This window comes from Pseudopipra pipra, chromosome 3 (assembly GCF_036250125.1).
Source record: "Pseudopipra pipra isolate bDixPip1 chromosome 3, bDixPip1.hap1, whole genome shotgun sequence".
NCBI lineage: Eukaryota > Metazoa > Chordata > Aves > Passeriformes > Pipridae > Pseudopipra > Pseudopipra pipra.
In genome coordinates, this window is record NC_087551.1 from 114,647,039 (window position 1) to 114,669,487 (window position 22,449).

Below are 22,449 nucleotides of genomic sequence, written 5' to 3' on the forward strand. Positions count from 1 at the left end.
TAGGCACTGGAAGGGGCTCCAAGGTCTCCCTGGAGCTTGGTGTTTAGCTTGAATTCCCTGGAGCCACATCCCACAGGGATTGCCTGCTGAGAACCTGAGCCTGGAGCCATCCCAGCCAGGAGCACCATCCAGTTCCACGGAATCACAGGATCCCAGAATGGTTTGGGTTGGAAGGTTCCTCAAAGCTCATCCAGTTCAAACCCCTGCCAAGGGCAGGGACACCTTCCACTAGCCCAGGTTGCTCCAAGCCCCGTCCAACCTGGTCTTGGACACTTCCAAGGATCCAGGGGCAGCCACAGCTTCTCTGGGAATTCTATTCCAGTCCCTCACCACCCTCACAGCCAAGAATTCCTTCCCAATATCCCATCTAACCCTGCCTCAATATCCTGAGTATTGAGCTTTACTTGTTTGCTTCAACTGTGACTTGTTCTGGAGAAGACAAAGGATTCCCTTTGGTTGGAAAGGGAGGGATATTCCAGAAGAACTTCAAACAGCCTAAGTAGAGACCCAAATCTCCAGAAAATAGTCTTAAGAGATGATTTATTGACAAAAATGGCTGAAATGTCCCAAACTAAAACAGTATTTGGGGTCTGCTGCAGCCAGAAAAGGCTTAGAGGGACAAGAAAACAATATATACAGAAATAAAATGCCTGGACTCAGTAATCCAGCTTCAATCTATAAAGGGAATTATTTTAATGTCAATTTGGCAGAAAATAGGATTGATTTTTTGCTTAAAAGTTTACAGCTTTTAGCTGCAAACCTCTGTACAACTGTTATGCAACACAGAGCATCTCCTTAAATAAATGGGCATAATGGAAAGCAAAGAATAATAGGAATGTGAAGAATATCTCACACATTGAGAACAGCTTTGAAAAGGGATAAATGGAGGTAAATATAATACCTAGGGACATCTATTAATAGCAAGCTACAGAGTTGGAAAACATTAAATAATCTGGAATTTAAAAAAGAAGAAATGAGAGTAAGATATTCTGATTTCTAATATTTTTCTTTAGAATTCAAAAATTGTAGTTTCATTCTTTTCTCTCTAGAGGGAATTCAGTAAGAGGTTACTCCTTTGAGGAAATGTCTGGATACAAGGTTGGATTTCTAATATATGCCAGTTTTCACTCTTTCTGAATTTGGATACCAACACAGAGCTTAGAAGAAAACTGGACAGCTCTTAATAACTGAGAATGCAAAAAAAAAAAGGGGATAAATATCTATATTTGTACTCTGGAAGCTTATCTTTTATATCGAACTTTTATTAAACTACTCTGACAGTCCTATTATAAAAATAAATATGATTGAGATCATTATTTCCCTGCTGATTTGCCCAAAATAAATATGAAGAAAGCAGCACAGGCAATCCAGTTTCACCAGAGACCTCGAGCTGATATCAAACTGCAAAGAGAAGTTCCTGGTGACAGACAGACAGTCAGAGGGCTCCTGAAAAAAAGGGATTTGGGATAAAAATCTAGGATTAATTTATACTTGACAAACACTTCTAAGTCCACCAACATTAATAAAAGAATTCTAGGAAGCTCCAAAAATGTCCAAGTAACCTGTTTCAAAAGTCCTCAACAAAAATGAATTGTAATAGAGGGGAAGACCTTAAAAAAATTAAGTTTTGACAATTTATACATCTAGAACAGCTGGATATATAAATTTTATGGGTTTATATAATGTTTATATTTTATATAAAATTACAATGTTTACAATTAATTATAATTATATTTAATACTGTCATTTACAGTGCCCTGGCCAAACTGAAGCTTCCCTTGAAGAGCTTTAGAAATCCTACTTTTTCAATATAAATTCTGGCCATTGCTGCTCTTCAAGTGATGCTCCTGGAAGATTATTGAGGTAGGGGTGTGAATATTTGCCCAGTAGAGGTGTTAAAAACTGCAGTCAGGTCTGAAAGTGGTAAATCAGGAATGTCCTAGCCTTTGGGGAAAGCCTGCAAGGAGCAAGGACAGGGAGTTTAAATCAGAAAAGGTGAAAAAATTGGTTGGCTGGTTGATAAAAAGATATTTAAAGAACTAAAAATATGATAATTAAATGGCTTTGAGGGCAGAAAATGGAACTGGGAGCTCATTTTCACTTCAGTTCTGTGATTGCAACTTTATTTTTCCCCACCATCCCCACCAAGGTCCCTGCAGTGAGAAGAAGTGGCTTGTTTGTCCTACACCCAGCACCACCCGAGGCTACTGTAGCAGGAGGTGATTTGAGCCACGGAATCATGGAATGATTGGGATTGGACAGGACCTTAAAGATCATCTCATCTCACATCCCTGCCATGGGAAGGGACACCTTCCACTAGCCCAGGTTGCTCCAAGACCTGTCCAACCTGGCCTTGGACACTTCCAGGGATGGGGCAGCCACAGCTTCTCTGGGCAACCTGGGCCACCACCCTCACAGGAAGAATTTATTCCTAATATCCCATCTAACTCTGCCCTCTGTCAGGTTAAAGTCATTCCCCCTTGTCCCATCTCAGATAAATGTCTGAAATGATGCCAGGATGCATCCGGGGCTCTGGATTTGGATTCCTTTAGGTCTGTAAAAAAGCAGGGAAGCTGCAATATGTCCTGCCCACATGTGCCATCAGCAGCTTGGAAAGGGAGAAATCCCTTTACAGCATCTGGGATGCTCAGGGCTCTCACCCCACACAGCTGGAGCAATAGTGGTAGTTGTTGTGCAAATCTGGGTGGGATTTATTCAGCCAGGTTACAAATGTCTTTTCTATAACCATCAGCATCCACACAACCATCTTTCCATCAATAGAAAGAAAAAAAAAAAAAGCTCTTTTGGCAAGTGAGTCACTGAGTCTGTTTTAACCACCCATGTTAAAATGACATCAATCTATGTGTGTGTGTGTGTGTGTTTATTGCTCCCCATTAACTAAAATCAAGCTGAAGATATTTGGTTTGGAGACACTTGGCTCCAAGGCAGGACAGTTGCCTATATCTAAATAACCAGTGCTGTTTTAGATATCCCAGGATAACCCCTTGGTATCCCACTTCTTTTGTTCAGCTGCCCACACGCCCTGTCAGCAGTTTGGAAAGGGAAAAGTCCCTTTACAGCATCTGGGATGCTCAAGGTTCTCACCCCACACAGCTGGAGCCACCACAGTAGATGTTGTGCAAATTCTGCTTCGGGAGAGTGGAATTCCTCATCCCTGGGATCTCACCCCCACTTAGTGATGCCAAACACCTTCTTAAGGACACTGGGAAAAATGTGCTCCACGGTCCCCTCATACTACTCCCCCAAACAGTCAACAGAGCACATGCTGACTGCTCAAAGACACCCTCAGGAACTCGGTATTTTGTCCTGTGTAGACTGTGAAGTCTTGATATGACAAGTTCGCTTCCCTGCCACCCAATTTGTCTTTTTGTTGTTTTTTTTTTCTGGATAGATTTTGGTGTCTCCAGTTCTCAAATCACTGGATTTTTCTGTGTGTGCAGGGATCTGACTCCCTCTGAGAGGATCATCTCGGTAATGGAGACCAAGAGAAGGCAAAAGACCTCCTTGAAGTTACTCCTTGATTCCAAAAGATTCTTCTGGTGGCTTTGAAGGGGGGTGGGGGTGGGGGGTTTGCTCACTTAACTGAAAATTAATTTTAATCATTTAACAAGAATGTTATAAGAAAAAGTTTAGACCTCAAACTCAGACTAGGGGACTAATTTTTAGATGACTAAAAATAGCTGCAGTGAATCCAAACCAAAAGACAGATGCTTATTTAAAAGAAAAGAAATTACACTGGAAGAAGGACACAGAGAGAATTCACAGGAAAAAAAATAACCAATAAAGTGAGTCTTCTGCCTGACTTCTGCTCAGTAGAGTCTGTGCTGACCAGAGAAGGGCCTTTAGCTCATGACAAAAATACACTACTAATAAATAGCAAACTACTCAGGAGATTAAAAAAGTAGCCCAGCTCTGCAGAGCTCTGAACTGGGGTCTGGGTGCACAAAGCACTGGGAACAGTTCAAACCCCGGCTGAAGCCTTTCTACACCTCCATGACCCACATTTGAGATCGGGTTTAAAAAGAAATAAAAGCAAGTAGATCAATCCTTAGAGCCTTTAATAAATCTTTACAGATATTTTTCTCTTTCTTGTAACCAACCTTTTAGATGTTATTAATTCTCACCCCAGTTTTAATGAGTAGTTGTGCCAGTGCTTAACCTCCAGAAGTCACCTAAAATGAATTATTACTGATGATTAATTATGCTGAAATAGGCCAATAAGAGCGACCTTTATTTCAGCCACTAATAAAATTAATTAAAATTAATTCCAGTAAACAGTGGAGTGCCACCTAAACAAAAAATATTTTTGCTTTTTTTTATGTTAAAATGTAAATGTCATAATTCACATTAGACCAGTGAAACCTCCTGTTTAAAGTTAATGACCATTCATTGTATTTGACCATCCATTATTTCTATTCAACCAGGCCCAAATCAAGAGTTTTAAACTACAGGTCACTTGCATCCTTTTTTATATTCCATTTTAAATGGGAACATTTAAGAAAAGCAAAGAAGGGATTTTAATTCAAGTGAAACCAGTATTCCCTGACATTTATTCATCCAAAAAGGAATGGCCAATTTCGATGCTCAAAAGTATCTAAAAGACAATGAGGGGAAAAAAAAAAAAGTAATTGTTCATTTATTTTTAAAAAATGCCTCAAGGGACCTTAAAGACTGTCCAGTTTCAACCCCTGCCACGGACAGGGACACCTTCCACTAGCCCAGGTTGCTCCAAGCCCTGTCCAACCTGGCCTTGGACAATACCAGGGATCCAGAGGCAGCCACAGCTTCTCTGGGCAACCTGGGCCAGGGTCTCACCACCCTCCCAGACAACAATTCCCTCCTAATATCCCAGGCCAGAACCTGCCACGTGGAAAGCTCCAAGTGAACCTTTGGATACCCTCTGTCCCCAGGACGACAGAGCTGCAGGGCAGCCCTTCTGTAACCTCCATCCCTGGAGCTTTTCCTGCTTGACAAAGCCACTGATGGCCTGACTGAGGGTGGAACATGGTCCTGCTTCAGATTAGAGTTTGGAGTAAAGACTTCCAAGCGGCACTTCTATGATTCTACACCTCGACACTAATAATGGTCATAAATTACAGCAAATTCTCATCATTCTACATTCTAAATCCTGGACCTTTTCTGGCTGAGACAGCACAGGTGGAACATACAAAGAAACTTTGGCATCTTAGTGCCCTTTAGCAGAATTTAAGACTGTGAATTGCAAATAAACAGTCCTGGGAACATTCCCAGGTTAGTGGGATTTGTTCCCTTCAACTGTAAATTGTTGGAATGGTCACTCCAAGGCATTGGGTCATCTGTAAATGTCTCTCTCCTCTCCCTACAGATGGAATGTAGGCCAGGTTGGACAGGGCTTGGAGCAACCTGGGCTAGTGGAAGGTGCTGGGGTTGGAACTGGATGAGCTTTATGGTCCCTTCCAACCCAAACCATTGTGGGATTCTAAGCAAAGAAAGTCAAAAGGAAACATAAAAAGGAATAGAAAACAGGAAGGAAAACATGAGCTGAGACCTTTAATGCTGGGAATGTCCACAGTTATTCCACAGTCACACAGGACAGGGTTGAGCCCCAGGAACTGCCTGGACCTGCCCAGCAGCATCCAAAGGGTAAATCAGGTTTCCATGACCAAAACCAGATCTCTGCTGCAGCTACAACCCTTCCAGCCCAACATCCTTAATTCAGGATTCCTAAAGTCTGAGACTTTTAGTCCTACATGTTCTTTCCCTAAAAATGGGAGCTGCAGGGTAGATTCAGATTAGATATTGCGAAGGAATTGTTGGCTGGGAGGGTGGTGAGGGGCTGGGATGGAATTCCCAGAGAAGCTGTGGCTGCTCCATCCCTGGAAGCATCCAAGGCCAGGTTGGACAGGGCTTGGAGCAACCTGGGATAGTGGAAGGTGTCCCTGCCCCTGGCAAGGGGTTGGAACTGGATAGTCTTTAAGGTCCCTTCCAACCCAAAGCATCCTGTGATTCTGTGATTCAATTCCATGATTTTATGATTCTGTGATTCCCTGTGTGTGCTGTTTAATCTCTGTTGTATTTTATCTTTTCCTAATCCTGCCAGAAGTCTCAACTCCACTCTGCCCTGGACCAGCTGTTCTCATTCACATGAGAGACTCTCCTCTATAAACACACTGATCTTGTATCAAATGCAGACTTAAAGGAGGAATTAAAAATAATAACCAAAAAAAAGGCAACTTTCATTTAGCAAGCTTATAATAAAAATTAAAAGATGTTAATAAATACTGTGTCTATAAACTGGTCTAAATCTATCTAAAATGCCCCGCAGTGAAGTCTTACATCAGTTATTATTGAAACATTAAATGCTTTTCTTACAGGCTTACAGCAATCAATTTAACTTTCAGTCATCTTGTACCCATATGTGCTGCTCCTGTTGATGAAATGGCTATTAATAAAGGAATAGATGGCTATGAATTAAAGCAAGCTCGACTTAATCACATTAATCCAGAGTATGTTAAAGGCTTCAATTTTCTAAATAATTTTGGGCTTAATGCCTCTGAGATGGGCAGACTGCTCTATTGATGCAGCATCTGGTCCAATTTGAGCTGCATTGTGAAGGAGGAATTGTCAGGCCCTTGCAAAAAGAGGGAAGAGTGACAGTTTTAGGGATGCAACCAAAACTGCTACAGCTGAGACAAAAGATCCTGCAAGATATTGAAAAAGGGCCTGTGACAATTAAAAGGCTGCCCCTGCTCTGCAAATGCAACTGGGCTGTTCAGTGAATTGTGTATGATTAACTTACTCCTCCTGATGGGATGAGAGCTCCCCACACTTATCCAGAGCCGTATTTTCCACTCATTGAACATCCAACAGCTGCTGCTGTGAAATATGTTCACTTACCCATTACATTGGGATACCAATTAGGGAGGAATTATTTCACCACCACCACCACCATCCTTGAAAAGCACAAATTTCTGGCTTTAGGATTTTTTTTTCCCCCTGAGCATATTTACTATTATTACTATTATTATTATTATTATTATTGTTATTGTTATTATTGTTATTGTTATTATTATTATTACTTTGGTTCTGTTAAGGTGGCAATTTTACAATGACATAAGAGTTACCTTGGCTTGTAGCACTGAAATGCTGCTGTGTTCAGCTAAGGAGATACAGGGAAAGTGTTTTAAACACTCCTAAGGGGAATAAGAACCTTCATAAGAGAATTAGTTTAGAAAATTTCTGCAGGAGAAAGTTTTTAAAAACCAATATTAATGGAAGGTCATCAATGGAGGAGATAACATGGTACAGTCCAACCACTGGGAAAAAAAATAATAGTACCTTTTCTATCACATTTTTAATATATTTAATATTTTTCTATATTTATATTTAATACTGCAAAGTTACAAAAGTTTTAGGGGTAGATATTTTCTCACTAATTGGATTATAAATGAAAAGTAACTTTAATGAATTTGGTGCTTTTTCACGATATATGTAAGTTCTGAATAAAGCCACCAAGTCACATTCAGCAGAGCTGTGAAAATCTCTGTCTGAAATCTTATTTCAATTAAAATTCATGTTTTAATTGAATGTACAGAGCAGGTCGGGGGGGGGCACACACTGCATCTACTTTTTTATTATTACATATTGTAAAATTGGGACAATTTGGACAATTCTAAAGTGCCCAAAAAAGATTTTACACCAAAGCATCTCCCTCTGCATCCTACAGAACCAGAGTGGAATCTGAATTTTTTAAAAAAACAGATTAAAATTATGCTTAATGCAAAATGTTCTGATATACAGTTCTTTTTCAGCTGAATGAAACAATTCGATGTATAAATATAAAAATATCCCTTAAAATTCTCTATGACTACAGGAGATAAAAGACAACTTCAGATTTCCCCTTGCTGCCTATGCTTTCCTCCAACACTCAGTCCCAGAAAAATCCATATAGCCACGGATTTCAAAGTGCTTTAGAAGATAAGATAAACTATCTCCTTTTTATAGGTGAGGACAACAGGCAGGAAGAGCTGAAGGTTATCCAAGTCAGCCTCGGAGCCAGGAATAAAAGGGAATCAGCTGAGTGTCAAGGTAACAGCCCAGCTGTGGTGCTCCTGCTCCTTGCTGCAATCCATCCTGCTCCAAAGAGCTGCCAGGCAAATTCCAGCAGGAAAACCACTGCTGAGAGCCATGAAAGGGAAGAGCAGCAAAGGGGAGGGAAGCAGATCCCAACCCAGCCTGTGGAGCTGCACGAGAGATTCTGTCGCCCCTGTGCAGCGTGAAGGGAATGAAATGGGAATATCTCCTACTGCATCCAGGGATTTCTAGGAGGGGTTTCAAAAGGGTTTTTTATGACCAGCAGGGGAGGGGGGGATTCTGCCCCTCTGCCCCCTCAGCTGAGACCCCACCTGCAGAGCTGCCTCCAGCCCTGGGGAACAACAGCACAAGGACGTGGAGCTGCTGGAGCGAGTCCAGAGGAGGCCCCGGAGATGCTCCAAAGGCTGGAGCCCCTCTGCTCTGGAGCCAGGCTGGGAGAGCTGGGGGGGTTCAGCTGGAGAAGAGAAGGATCCAGCACCTTCCAGTGCCTAGAGTTGCTCCAGGAGAGCTGGAGAGGGACCTGGGACAAGGGATGGAGGGACAGGACACAGGGAATGGCTTCCCACTGCCAAAGGGCAGGGAGAGATGGGATATTGGGAAGGAATTGTTCCCTGGAAGGGTGGTAAGGATCTGGGATAGAATTCCCAGAGAAGCTGTGGCTGCCCCTGGATCCCTGGGAGTGTTCAAGGCCAGGTTGGATAGGGCTTGGATTAACCTGGGCTAGTGGAAGGTGTCCCTGTCCATGGCAAGGAGGTGGAACTGGATGATCTTTAAGTTCCCTCTCAACCCAAATCATCCTCTGATTCCATGACTCAAAACAGGTTGTGTTGCTTGTGTGACAAGTACCAAGGGGTAGTTCAGGGATTCTTGGAGGAGGTGAGAAAAGAAGGAGTTATTTTCTGAGAACCCTTTGAAAATATTTGAAATGTTAGATCTGCTCCTTCTGAAATACAATGGGAGCAGGAGCTCTAATAGCTGAGTTGTTCCTCAAACTCTGGGCCATTCTTGTAATGAAGAGCTATTAAATAGGCCTAAGTACAAATAAATAACCACTTGTCATGCCAGTGATATAAAAAGAATTCATTTCTAGGTGTAACTCTATGGCAACAGCTTTTGTGAGCCACTCTTTGACTCTGCAGCAGAGCTCCTGTTTAACAATTCAAATGCAGAAAGATGAGAAGAAAGGAGGCAAAAAGCAACTCAGTGAGATCCTTGCTCACAGCTCAATTGTTTTGATGAATTCTGCCCTCACACGTTATAGGAACGTATCATGTGCAGACAAATTCTATTTCATGGTTAACAGTGAGGCTGCATGGAGAGGAGTCCATTATCATATGGGAAATAAAGGAATTAGGGAAGAATCTGAGGCGATAAATAGATGAATATGCAGTGAGACACTTGGCTTTCCACTCAGTTGAGCTGCAGAATTTGCCTTCCAGATCTGCTGTGACACAAGTTATTTCTGCACTTTTAGTAGATCCAAACTGCCTGTTAGAAGAGCACAAGCAACGAATGCAGTTTTTCCATAAAACTCTTTGCTTTTTAATTAATTACTTTGTTTTCCATAGCCATCCTTCAAGCAGGCCACAGAAATCATTCTCTTTATGATGCAAAGTTCCATAAATCCCAACTGCTCTATAAGAGCTACTGCTAATCACGAGAGACTTTGGGTTGGAGTGGGTGAACCCTTGGGAAAGACCAGGAGGAGCATTTTGCTCATCACAGTTAATTAGATCTGAAACGGTGGGAGCTGGAACCAAAATTTTGCACAGCTTTGGTGTGACAGCCCTTGGTTCAAACACCTGCTCAGCAAGTTTGAAGTCTGGATCCCAAATGGCTCTCAAAATAGGAGCCACATCCTTTGAAAGCATCCTGATCCAGGCCAGAGGAAACGCTCAGGAAGCACATTTGTTACTTGTCCTGATGAAGCAACGACACTGCTGAGCCCACAAATGGAAGGTTAGAGAATCATAGAATCCTTTGGACTGGAAAATCCCTCTGGGATCATCGAGTCCAACCATTCCCCAGCACTGCCAAGGCCACCACTGACCCCTGTCCCCAAGTGCCACATCCACATGGCTTTTAAATCCCTCCAGGGATGGGGACTCCATCACTGCCTTGGACAGCCTGTGACAGGGTTGGACAACACCTTCCATGAAGGAATTGTTCCCAGTATCCAATCTAAACCTTTTCTGGCACAGCTTGAGGACACTTCCTCTCATCCTGTCCCTTGTTCCCTGGGAGCAGAGCACAACCCTCAGCTGGGTCCACCCTCTTGTCAGGGAGTTGGAGTGAGAAGATCCCCTCTGAGCCTCCTTTTCAGAATGATTCAGGTTGGAAAAGCCCTCAAAGATCGAGTCCAACCTTTCCCCCAGCACTGCCAAGGCCACCACTGACCCATGTCCCCAGCTGCCACATTCACATGTCTTTTAAATCCCTCCAGGGATGGGGACTCCACCACTGCCCCAGGCAGTTCCTTCCAATCCTTGACCACCCTTTCTGGGAAGAAATTTTCCCTAATATGCCATCTAAACCTCCCCTGGCACAACTTGAGGCTCCACCCTCCTATCAGGGAGTTGCAGAGAGTCAGAAGGTCCCCCCTGAGCCTCCTTTTCTCCAGGCTGAGCCCCCCCAGCTCCCTCAGCTGCTCCTGGTGCTCCAGCCCCTTCCCCAGCTCCGTTCCCTCCTCTGGACACCATAAGCCAGGTGGGAAGCTTGTTTTCTTTTACTGATTGGGGCAATCTGGGCAGGGAGAAGAAGGAGGGAAAGAAGGGCAAGGTTCTGGAATTCATTATCTTGGTTAACATCTGGTTTTATACACCTTGGAGCAGTTTCATGCCAGACACACCGTGGGAAGCCAAATTTGGCACCTCTGCTTTTCCCTGTGCAAAAATCTCACCCGGTTTGCTTCTATATCCCCATTTCCATTCTGGATTATCCATTGCTGAGTGCTCAGAAGAAGGAAGAATGTCCCCCCTCCATCCAAAATCTGACCTACTCAATGCAAAATGGATCCTACTTTCTTTGTGCTTTCCATCAAGGTGACTAAATTAAGCTCAGACTAAAGACACCAGATCCCAGCCTATACTTTTCCATTTGATTTTAGCTTCACCTAAAGACTTGTGACTGGATCCCAAAGGCAGCTGGGACACTGCATCGTGAGAGAAGAACTCATTCCACATTCCTCCTGTCTTTGAACATTTTGGAACACCTGCAGAAGGGCTGAACTCTCCCTGAACAGAGAGGAAAGAAGCAAGAGAGAAAATAAAACCATTTGTCAAAGCAAAATAAATGAAGCAGTGAAAAAATAATGGTCCCATCTGCACCTACCACTGGTTCAGGGTCAGTTCTGCTGAAGTCAGTTCACTGCCAAAAAACGAGAGGAGAATGGAATAGAATCCCCAATCCATTCAGAAAACAATAATAATAATAATAATAATAGTAATAATGACAATATTTAGCACTCTTCCAATGCTTTGTAGCTTCAAAACATTGCAGAAAGAGGGCAGGATCAGTGAAAATGGAATTTCTTTTTCCAAGACTTGTTTGCCCCTCAGTAGCCACCTTTTTATCTTATCACTGTATTAACAGGCTGAGACAAATCTCTTCCTGATGTAACACCATTGACATCAGCAGAATTATGCCCAGGATCAATCTGACTCCATCTATTACTTCTTAGTAGATGATAAGAGTATAATAATAGTGTTCCATTTGACTTGGAACAAAGAATTTTCACAGCACTCAGCACACAGAATGACATGATTAAACCCTGCATCCTTTCCAAAAAAATCTCAACCACTATAATTATAACACAAAAAAAAGGGGGAGAAAAAAAGAGGAAAAAAAAAAAGATGCAAAGAGTGTGTAATCATGACAGTTGATGATAATGCAAACTTTCAGGTTAGCCCACGGTACCTGTCACCTTTCCAGGATGAATACAGGAAAGTTATGGCCAGGGAAAATCATGACCTCCTTAATCCTAAATCATGGATCATCTCACAGTGGAAGGTGTCCCTGCCCATGGCAGGGAGTTGGAACTAGATGAGCTTTAAGGTCCCTTCCAACCCAAGCCATTCTGTGATTCCATGATTAACAAAACAGGCTGGAGAGCCTCCTTTACTCCATAAGAGTCTCCTTTTGAAGGGGAAAGTGTTCTTTTATCTCAACGAGGCAGGTAACTCAGGGCTAAGCTGAAGGTAGTTTAAAAAGGCAAACAAACAATAATTTCAGGTTTTGCAGTGATGGAAACTTTTACCTCATGCTGTTATCTCTTCTAACCTTTATAGTTAAGGAGATGTATCTTAGTCAAGGCTGCCAGCTCTGGTGCATGTTTTAGCCTCAATTCTTGTTTCTCCTGTTAAATTGCTCTGAAGCTGAACAGGACCAGAGAAGCAAGACAAAGCAATTGCTCAGATCCCTGCAGCAATTTGCTGCACTGATGGCTGTAAGGACATGAAAGGATCTCCATTTCCACTGCCCAAAGAAGGACTGAACCCCAAAGGAAGCACAGCAGCACAGCAGGGCAGGCAGAAGTGATGTGACATGGCCATGGAGTCTTCCTCCCCAGACAACTTTCCAGAGAGTTCTATAATCTGCCCAGGTGAGACCTCACCTGCAGAGCTGCCTCCAGCCCTGGGGAACAACAGCACAAGGACGTGGAGCTGCTGGAGTGAGTCCAGAGAAAGCCACGGAGATGCTCCAAGGGCTGGAGCCCCTCTGCTCTGGATCAAGGCTGGAGAGCTAAGGGTGTTCACCTGGAGAAGAGAAGGATCCAAGGAGATCTGAGAGCCCCTTCCAGTGCCTAAAGGGGCTCCAGGAGAGCTGGAGAGGGACTTGGGACAAGGGATGAGGGACAGGACAAAGGGGAATGGCTTCCCACTGCCAGAGGGAATAAATCCTTCCCTGTGAGAGTGGTGATGCCCTGGCACAGGTTGCCCAGAGAAGCTGTGGCTGCCCCTGGATCCCTGGAAGTGTCCAAGGCCAGGTTGGACAGGGCTTGGAGCAACCTGGGCTAGTGGAAGGTGTCCCTGCCCATGGCAGGAGGTGGAGCTGAATGGTTTTTAAGGTCCCTTCCAACTCAAACCCTTCTATGGTTCTGTGATTCTACAACTTCCCTAACGGACAGAACCACTCCCTGCTCCCAGAATTGTCCCACTTACACTGAAAGATTTCTGCCATCTCCACATAGTTTTTCATTGGATCACAGGCACAGATGACCATCCCTTTAACAAAGATGGGTTCAGTATCCTCCAGTAAGGTTAAACTTGTCCCTTTGAATTCCTCAGATGATTCCTACCCAACGACAGCTAAAGCCAGACCTCTATCAGGACACCACACGCTCAGCAAGCTGACCATGGGCTTTTGGGGGACAGAAGAGCTCTTTTCCCTACCTGTCCAGAGGTGCTACAATGCCTGGAGAAAAGGAGGCTCAGGGGAGACCTTCTTACCTTCTACAAATCCCTGACAGGAGGGTGCAGTGAGGTGGGTGTCAGACTCTTCTCCCAGATCACAAGTCACTGGATGAGACAAAATGCCCTGTAAACCCCAATAACAGCCTGGGAACCCAAGTTCAGTTAAAACTGCTTTCCTTTCACTCACTTTCTACTCCAAACCAGGCAGTGCCAGGTCTGTACACACACTGAGATGATGGCTTAGCATATTCATTAAAATTCTCTTGAGGTTTGATTTCTCCCAACTGTCTGCAGCAATCTGGTGTCTTTTCTCTTAGTGATTCACTTTGGGAGGAAAAGACCTTCTTTTTTTTTTCTCTGCTTTACCCACCAAGGTCATAACCCACACCAAGTCCAGCATTGAAAACATTAAACCCTCTTTTTTTAATATTTGTGTTCTGCTGCTGTACTATTTTAGCAGAAAGCAAACCTTATAGAGCTTATGGAAATGTGACATTAGAAGAGAATCACTCGAAGGCATTTCAGCTACAATTAACATTTTTCACTCCTCGGAAAGAAAATAAAAATAGTTTCTAATTGAATCACTTGACTGAATAAACACTGGATTAAACCAAGAGGGGAACTAGCAGACAAAAAAATGAGGTTATCCACATGTCAGGGTTGGGTTTGGGTTTTCCAGGCAGATTTGATCTGTGTGGCAGCACTGGGGGTGTATGAACACTGTGCCACGATGGATTTCTGTGCTCAGTAATAGGGACAGAAATGTCTCCAGGCACAAACTGTGGGCAGAGTCAAGGAGGCAAAGCTGGTCCTTCCTTCCTTCTTCTTCCCAGCCAGAGCATTCCTAGGATCCATGGGTTTAAAAGGGCTGTTTAGGGATGTCAGTATAGACAACACACCTTAAAAAGATTGAAAACAAAAGTAGGGCAGCCCAAAGAGTCCACTGAGCTTCTCATTTTCTAGTAAATACAAGTCTAACCTTAGTCTCTGACTACAGAGAATCATGGAATCCCAGAATGGTTTGGGTTGGAAAGGACCTTAAAGACTATCCATTCCCATCCCCTGCCATAGGCAGAGACACCTTCCACTATCCCAGGTTGCTCCAAGCCCTGTCCAACCTGATCTTGGACACTTCCAGGGATCCAGGGGCAGCCACAGCTTCTCTGCCCAACCTGTGCCAGGGCCTCACCACCCTCTCAGCCAACAATTCCTTCCCATTATCCCATCTAACCCTGCCCTGTTTCAGTGTGAAGCCATTCCCTCTTGTCCTGTCCCTCCAGGCCCTTGTCCAAAGTCCCTCCTTAGTTTCCTCCATCTTTGATCTCTATCCCCATGACATTCTTTTGCTTCTTGTTTTCCCCTACTTTTTTGACTTCTTGTATCAGTTTGCACAAGATACTTCAAATATAACACATCAGAATGATTCTCATGAACAGGAACAGCCACAGGTGATCCCAGTGGAGTTCCCACCTGCAGCAATCCCTAATCCTGGGAGCACAGTTTGGCAGACTGAGTAAACTGGCTGTGTAGCTCATTTTTTCTTCACAAGTGTCTCCACAGCAAAAACAAAAAGTAAGAAACCCCCACTGGCCACAGTAACAACAGAGAGCTTTTTAATAACATCATTTTCACAAATACACCATGTTCTGATGCTTTAAAAAAGAAGCAGCTTCATGCTGCATCTTCTGTTTTCAGGCCCAGTGATGTGGGAACATCCCAGCCTGATCCTGCACGGGGCCTCTCCTGAAAATAAAGATCCTCTGGGAACTTCCTGGAGGCTCCAGGTCAGAAGATTTTGTCTTTGACTTGTTCTGTAATGGCTCTTTCAACCTCTGGGGCTATCACATTTTCATCTTATATATATCTTTAATAAAACCAGGAGATGAGAGAGATGGAAACAACACATCTCAGTGGGATACAATTCAAATAAAGTTGTTAATAATAAATAATATATTTAGTATTTATACTGCTGCTACAACCTGAGCCTGTGATTATGGGCAACGCTGAGATAAATAGATGACAGGAACAGAGGACAGCAGTGAGGCCATTAGGATTTGAAATTTGCCACGAGGCACAATCAGGTATCTAAATAATAAATATCACTGGTTTCTTGGAGCCTGAACCAGACAAGATATTAACCCCAAGAAGTCAAATTCTGAAATGGAAAATGGAACTCAACCTTGATTAAAGATGCAGCAGAGCTCCCTAAGCAGAGCTGCTGCCTTCCCTTGTGGACAAAGAGCTTTTTGTTTTTCAGGCAAAAAAATATTTATTCTGCCTTTCCTTTTTAAATTCTGAATCAGGCTCCATTTCTGTATCCTGGATTTTAAGGTGTAGTGAAGTTTTCTTGGTCAATAAGAAGCTTTTCTGTTGAAAAGGAACATGTCAGTAATGTCAATGTGGGCAATTTTGGAGGTAGAGCTGCAGGAACTGAGATTTAATGCATCTCTTGGAGTTCTGGTTGCCAAGGTTTTAACGTGGCAGCAGCAGCTGTTCTCACCTTTCCAAATGATTTTTTGAAGTGAAATTGGTACATTCATTTTATTTCATGACCTGGCAATTGGCATCAAGGACAAATTATAGTTTAGAGGGTTATATCAAGGTTTTGTCTGCACTTCCAGGAGGATCCCAAGACAACAATCTCATGATTACAGAGACAAAACTTATTCTAACTGGTCTAGTTAATAAAAATTACATATTTGCTACGAAATCTTGTTCTTCAATTGCTACAAAAAACCCACACAAAACACTCCTACCCACAGTACATGACATTAACTTTGATCTCCACAGTATTCTGTACTTTGCCTGACCTTTCCTTCCCTCCTCACAGGTGAACTGGGAAAAAAAAAAGGGGAGAGGTGGAGCAATTGGCCAATCATACCAAGGCACAGATCAAGAGCATGGGGAACACTGATATTCTTCACAGTCATTAAAATTCCTATATCCTGTTCTTACATGAAAAAAAAAAAAAAAGAACAGACAAAGGCACAACAGGAATCTATTCTCTTGACAGAGACCTAATAATAAAAGAAACTGTTCTGAACCATTCTCATTACTGCTTGGAAACTTTAATCTTGTGGTCTTAGTTCCTGCTCATGAAAACCTTCAGATCCCTTTATAAGCTACAGAAAGTGAAGGGAATGTTTGTAGTTGGATTATACAGTTAAACATTTTGGAGAGTTGGAGCCACGTTGGAATAGTGTTGTGATGTCCAGAGGAAGGGTTTTACAAGCAAGGCAAGGCCCTGTCTCAGCAGAAGGAGAGTCACTGAGTTGATCCCAGGGCTGGAGCCCTTCTGCTCTGGAGCCAGGCTGGGAGAGCTGGGGGGGTTCATCTGGAGAAGAGAAGGATCCACAGAGACCTGAGAGCCCCTTCCAGTGCCTAAAGTTGCTCCAGGAGAGCTGGAGAGGGACTTGAGACAAGGGATGGAGGGACAGCACAAGGGGAAATGGCTTCACACTGAAACAGGGCAGGGTTAGATGGGATCTTGGGAAGGAATTGTTGGCTGTGAGGGTGATGAGGCCCTGGCACAGGTTGCCCAGAGAAGCTGTGGCTGCCCCTGGATCCCTGGAAGTGTCCAAGGCCAGGTTGGACAGGGCTTGGAGCAACCTGGGCTAGTGGAAGTTGTCTCCATGGCTGGGGTTGGAATAAGATGATCCTAAGGTCCCTTCCCACCCAAACCATTCCATGATTCCATGATTCTGTGATTCTATGAACATGCTGATGATTTGCCATAGGACATTCATTTGTATTTTGTAGGGAAGGGGAAATCTCAGAACACAAGAACTATCATCCCATATTCACTTGTTCTATATTCCTGTTAATAACTTGTGAAAAATGCCAGTCAGACTTTCAGTTGTCACCTTTAATTACCATATTTTTAATGCATAAATATATAAAATAAGCTCCACGTCACAAAGCCAAACCCTCCACAAGCCTTTCCATTCTTAAACCACACTGTGCCTACCATCAGCCTGCTCTGGGGTCATCTGGTTGTCCTGCCCTCTCCTTCCAGTCTAAAGATGAAGCAGAGATGGAATTAACTTGGTAAATCACCAAAGGCAGAGGAGGTAACAGAGCAAGAAATTAATTTTGCCTTTCTCCACTCCTTTCCATCAACTATTTCCAAGTCTTCTGGATGACCTTTGAAAGCCAAGACCTGGAAATCTTACAGAGAAGAATCAGTCAAAAGACTAATTGATATGCAAGAGGCAACACTGTCCCTCAAAAAAACGTGGGTTTGCTGCTTAGGAAATGTGAAACAACCTCACAATCAACTATTTTATGTAACTCAAAGCAGAAAACCAACTCCACGTGGAATACTTTTATATTGAATTGTTAATTTTTAAGATTTGTGATTTGTGTACGAGAGAAAAAGCTTCAGAAAGGTAGTGAGAGTTGTCTGGGTTATAAATTGGTTTAATCTGCTGTTATGTTCACTAAGCCTTCTAACTAATATCCTATAATAAACAGACATATTCATATTTTTTCTTAAATTACAGTCACCGAGGATAAACAAAGAAAACAACTCAAAGCAAAGCAAAATGACCTGCTTAGATGTTGAACCACAAGCCTATAAACTGCCCTGTTTTTAAGAAAATCATCGTTAGCAGCACATTTTATATGGTAATTGTACATCACCACTTTCTGAATAACAGCAGCAGAGTTTCTCCCTTCTGATTTCAGAGCCACTTGAGCTATGCAGATTTCTAAAAGCTTATGAATATACAGATAAACAGAATTGTTCTGAACATCTGTAAGCAAAATATGAAAAGATGTTTCGTGCTGAATGAACATCCTGGGCTGCCTAATGCTGGCCAAAAATTGGTGTATTTATGGATTAGGCAAAAGCCCTGAAAATAGCTCTGCACCCACTCCAGAAAGCCTTTTCAGATTGTCCTCTGTATGGCTGTCACCACAAAATGGAAAAAGAATTTTCCATTCCGTTCTATTCAATTTCCAATCCTGTTCCAAACCTTCCCTTTCCAAACCTTCCCTTCTCTTCCCAAACCTTCCCTTCCCTTCCTATTCCATTCCATTTCTATTTCTATTCTATTCCTATTCCATTCCATTCCTATTTCTATTCCCTTCTCTTCTCTTCCCTTCCCAAACCTTCCCAAACCTTCCCAAACCTTCCCTTCCCAAACCTTCCCTTCCCAAACCTTCCCAAACCTTCCCTTCCCAAACCTTCCCAAACCCTCCCAAACCTTCCCTTCCCAAACCTTCCCAAACCCTCCCAAACCTTCCCTTCCCAAACCTTCCCTTCCCTTCCCAAACCTTCCCTTCCCAAACCTTCCTTCCCAAACTTTCCCTTCCCAAACCTTCCCTTCCCTTCCCTTCCCAAACCTTCCCTTCCCAAACCTTCCCTTCCCAAACCTTCCCAAACCTTCCCAAACCTTCCCTTCCCTTTCTATTCCATTCCATTTCTATTTCTATTCCATTCCATTCCTATTCCATTCCATTTCTATTTCCCTTCCCTTCCTTTTTTTTGTATTCCTTTCTATTTCTATTCCATTCTATCCTGTTCTACTCCATTCTATTCTATTCCATTCCACCTTAAACATCCTTTTTCCCATTTTTCCCTATTTCCACCAAGTTCCTGCCTCTTTGGCTCCTTGTGGCACTTCTGCACCATTTCTAAAGTGTCCATTATTTGTTTGTCTCTGACCATTTCACACCCTTTCCATCAAGCCCACGTGACAGTTTGTCACTGAGAACAAGCACCAACATCAGCATTTGGCATAAAATTGTTAACAAGAAAATAAACCAAAAGAAAACTTCCACGTTGTTCCCCACAAGTCCTGGAAAGCAAGGATTTACTTCCACTGCAACATTAGTTGTTGCCAGTGGTTCTGTGGTTTAGGCCACAGAAAGAAACTGTGTTGGGTTATTAGAATGAAAAATAAATGCAAGGGTTTGGCCTGGAAATGACAGGATGTTGTGCATTAAACTGTATTAAAAATTAACAAATTATTAATAATAACGCAAATGAGAAATTGCTGATTTTTGTTCATACTCAGATACAGACAAAAGTAAATGCAAAACTCACATTTTTTCTAAGGGTCACACTTTCAGCATTTGAAACAGAATTCCTGAAGAATTCTTCCTTTTGTTCACACCTTAACTCATTAATTATTAGGAAGTAACAACGGGATGGGCAGACACAGATTTCAGGACAGTTTAGGGTGCAAAGCCAACACCAGGGTGGACCAAACATCACATTTTTTTAGTCACTGCAGCCACTCATTTAACTCCTCATAATCTGATGGGATTCCACTTCCAATCCCCAAAAACCAAAGAGGAAGAGTTACCTGAGCAGACCTCCTTGTAGGTGGGGTTTGGGGTGTGACCTCCTGCATAACCCACTTGAGTGGAGTAAACTCCCTTCTGCCTCCAGAACTTCCTCTCAGCTCCCCAGAAACAGCCCATACCTGGATATGGCATAAAACACACATTGTCACATCAAAATCTGCCAATTAATCACTTATTTGCATATTAATTACACTCCACAGTGGAGGCAACACCTATAGGCAGCACCTGCTGGTCAAGTGTTTTCCAAGATTATTTATAGGGTAACTACATGGAAAAATCCATTCTGCATCAGAGCATGACACAAATAATGCTGATTTATGCTTCTGAATATCAACATATCACCAAGGACAAACCTTGCAATGGTTCAAAGGCCCAAACAAGGAGAATTCTCAAACACACACCAAAAAAAAAGTTACTTAAAAGGCAGTTGTTCTATTTGTGCAGCACCATTTTTGCTCGAGTTGATTAGGAAGCTGTCAAAACACAATAATTTGTATTAATGGCAAACAGTTATTTCATTTTCTGCTTTCAGGCAGAGGTGGCAGCAATAATGGATTATATTATGGGTTATGCAAGAGGAAAAATGCTTCAGTTTAGCAATTTACTCAGGGAGATACTTGATGTTCACACAAGATTCTGGTGGTCGTTCGCCCACGTGGCCAATTATCAAAGGACATCAGACTGACAAAGGTGTGAATTAGCAAAACTCTCCTGGTTAAAGGAATCAAGGAACAAACACAACCAACGTTCTCAATTGTCTGATGGCTTAGTTAAATAAATGTTTAAGAGACTAATTATTAGATTATTCATTTTGGGTGTCATGCCCGCTCCAGTGTTGTGAAGATGATTCCTGATCGTGTATTTTCTCTCTCAGCAATAACACACTGCCTGTTATTATTCCCTTTCCAAAACATTTGAAATAAAAGGCAGTTAAAAATAAGCTAAATATTAAATACACTTAGAAATCAATGATCCATGCTGGGTTTTCTACCAGTAACACTGAAGATTTGACAAGTTAAAAAATTACAGAAATGATCCTTCAAAGTACAACCAGAACCTTTCTCAACCTTGATGGCTCACAAAGGCCTGTTATTCCTTTGAATCTTCGGAGATTAACTTAAATTAAAGTTGTAATGGACCAAAAATTACAGAAGTAATGACTGGGATTTCTCCTAATTCAGGTGTTCAGGCAAGCTGCATAAATCAGGAGTTCAACCTGCTCCTGGAGGCTATGGAGAGAGGGAGGAAGCTTCTGAGGACAGTTCAGCCCACAGAAGATATAAATTGATGATCAAATTAGTTATTCTCCCCTAATTACAGAGATCACTGGGGCTGTTAGGCTTGGGTTCTTCAGGTAAATCAGGCTGGTGGCAATTTGTAGGATCCCTCTTGAAATTCCCTCCCAGTTTTGCTTCTGAACTTTGTTCCCAGAGGCTTGATCAGTGTGAAAAAGTCAAGAATCTGCATGTCCATGTTAAAGTGCTGGAAATGGCTGTTCCCTACTGTCAGAGAGTGAAACAGATAATGGCTTAAACACTGTAAGATCACCACAAGACTTTTGTCCACTGCAGCAAACTGCAAAGAAGCAGCTGCTCACCCAGCAGAGCCCACCCCTCCCTGAACATGCCAACTGGGAAAGCACCTTCAGACCAGAGAAGTGGGTGCCACTGTCCAACTCTCCTGGGTGCAGATGCACACCTGAAGCTACAAACTGCATTTCCAGATAAGGGAAGAAAGAAAGGGCAAATCCTGCGAGGTGGGATAATCCTTCTTATCATACCAATGTCCTCCCTTACATCATGACTCTGCTGTGAAAACCCCTCCTGGGGGCATCAAACACTTGTGACATGTCCCATGAAGTGATCCACGATAAAACTCCCCACCCAGGGGAGGTACAAGGCATTCCCATCTCAGCTGGAAGTGTATAATAACTCAGGAAACCTTTGAGGTTTGGGGGGGGGGGCTTCCCTCAGCCCCAACAGATCAAAACCACCACTTCAACCAATAGACATGGAAGCTGCAACTCTCAAGTTTCATTGCTGGATCCAGTGGGTGGTGACTATATATTTCAGTCACCTTATATATATATATATATATATCTCCTTATCCTTTCTTTCTCTTTCTCTCCCTTACACATTCTCTTAAGTGGTATTTTTATGCTTTAATATTTCTATGCTTTAATAGTGCTATATTGCCATTTTTTATGTTGCTATATTGCTACAGATGCTTTAATATTGCTGTAGATGATAACACCCAAAACACCCACTTACCTGTTTACCTTTGAAACAAAACTGTCCTAAAATAAACCCTACATATATATGTTTACAAACACTGATTATTCAGTGTTGTTTCACTCTAATTCACCCCAAGGGATTTATTAATAAGAACCTGGGTCACCCTCCCCAGCACTCACTGTACTGCAGCAGCAGGGATTTTGGCAGGATACATGGGATATTTTTACAAGGAACTTGCCCATAAACCTGTGTTCACGTGTGGTTTTACACGTATGTGTGAGAAATATGGATTAAAACATGCTTCCAGATTGGATGTTAGGAGAAAATTCTTCACCGAAAGGGGTGAAGCCCTTCCCAGGACAGGGGTGGAGTCCCCATCCCTGGAGGGATTTCAAAGC

The 22,449-nt window shown here is 42.7% G+C and overlaps 1 protein-coding gene across 4 annotated transcripts in view; it reads right to left on the reverse strand.

The window, feature by feature from the left end:
• Positions 1-22,449, reverse strand: part of MSRA (methionine sulfoxide reductase A) — a 250,644-nt gene that overhangs the window by 114,728 nt on the left and 113,467 nt on the right. For 3 of the 4 annotated variants that reach the window (XM_064651238.1, XM_064651240.1, XM_064651241.1), the window contains exon 3: positions 19,817-19,936. The exons of the other annotated variant lie outside the window; for it this stretch is intronic. In XM_064651238.1, the coding sequence (XP_064507308.1) occupies positions 19,817-19,936 (120 nt within the window). The remainder of the gene's footprint in view (positions 1-19,816; positions 19,937-22,449) is intronic. 4 annotated transcript variants of the gene reach the window in all.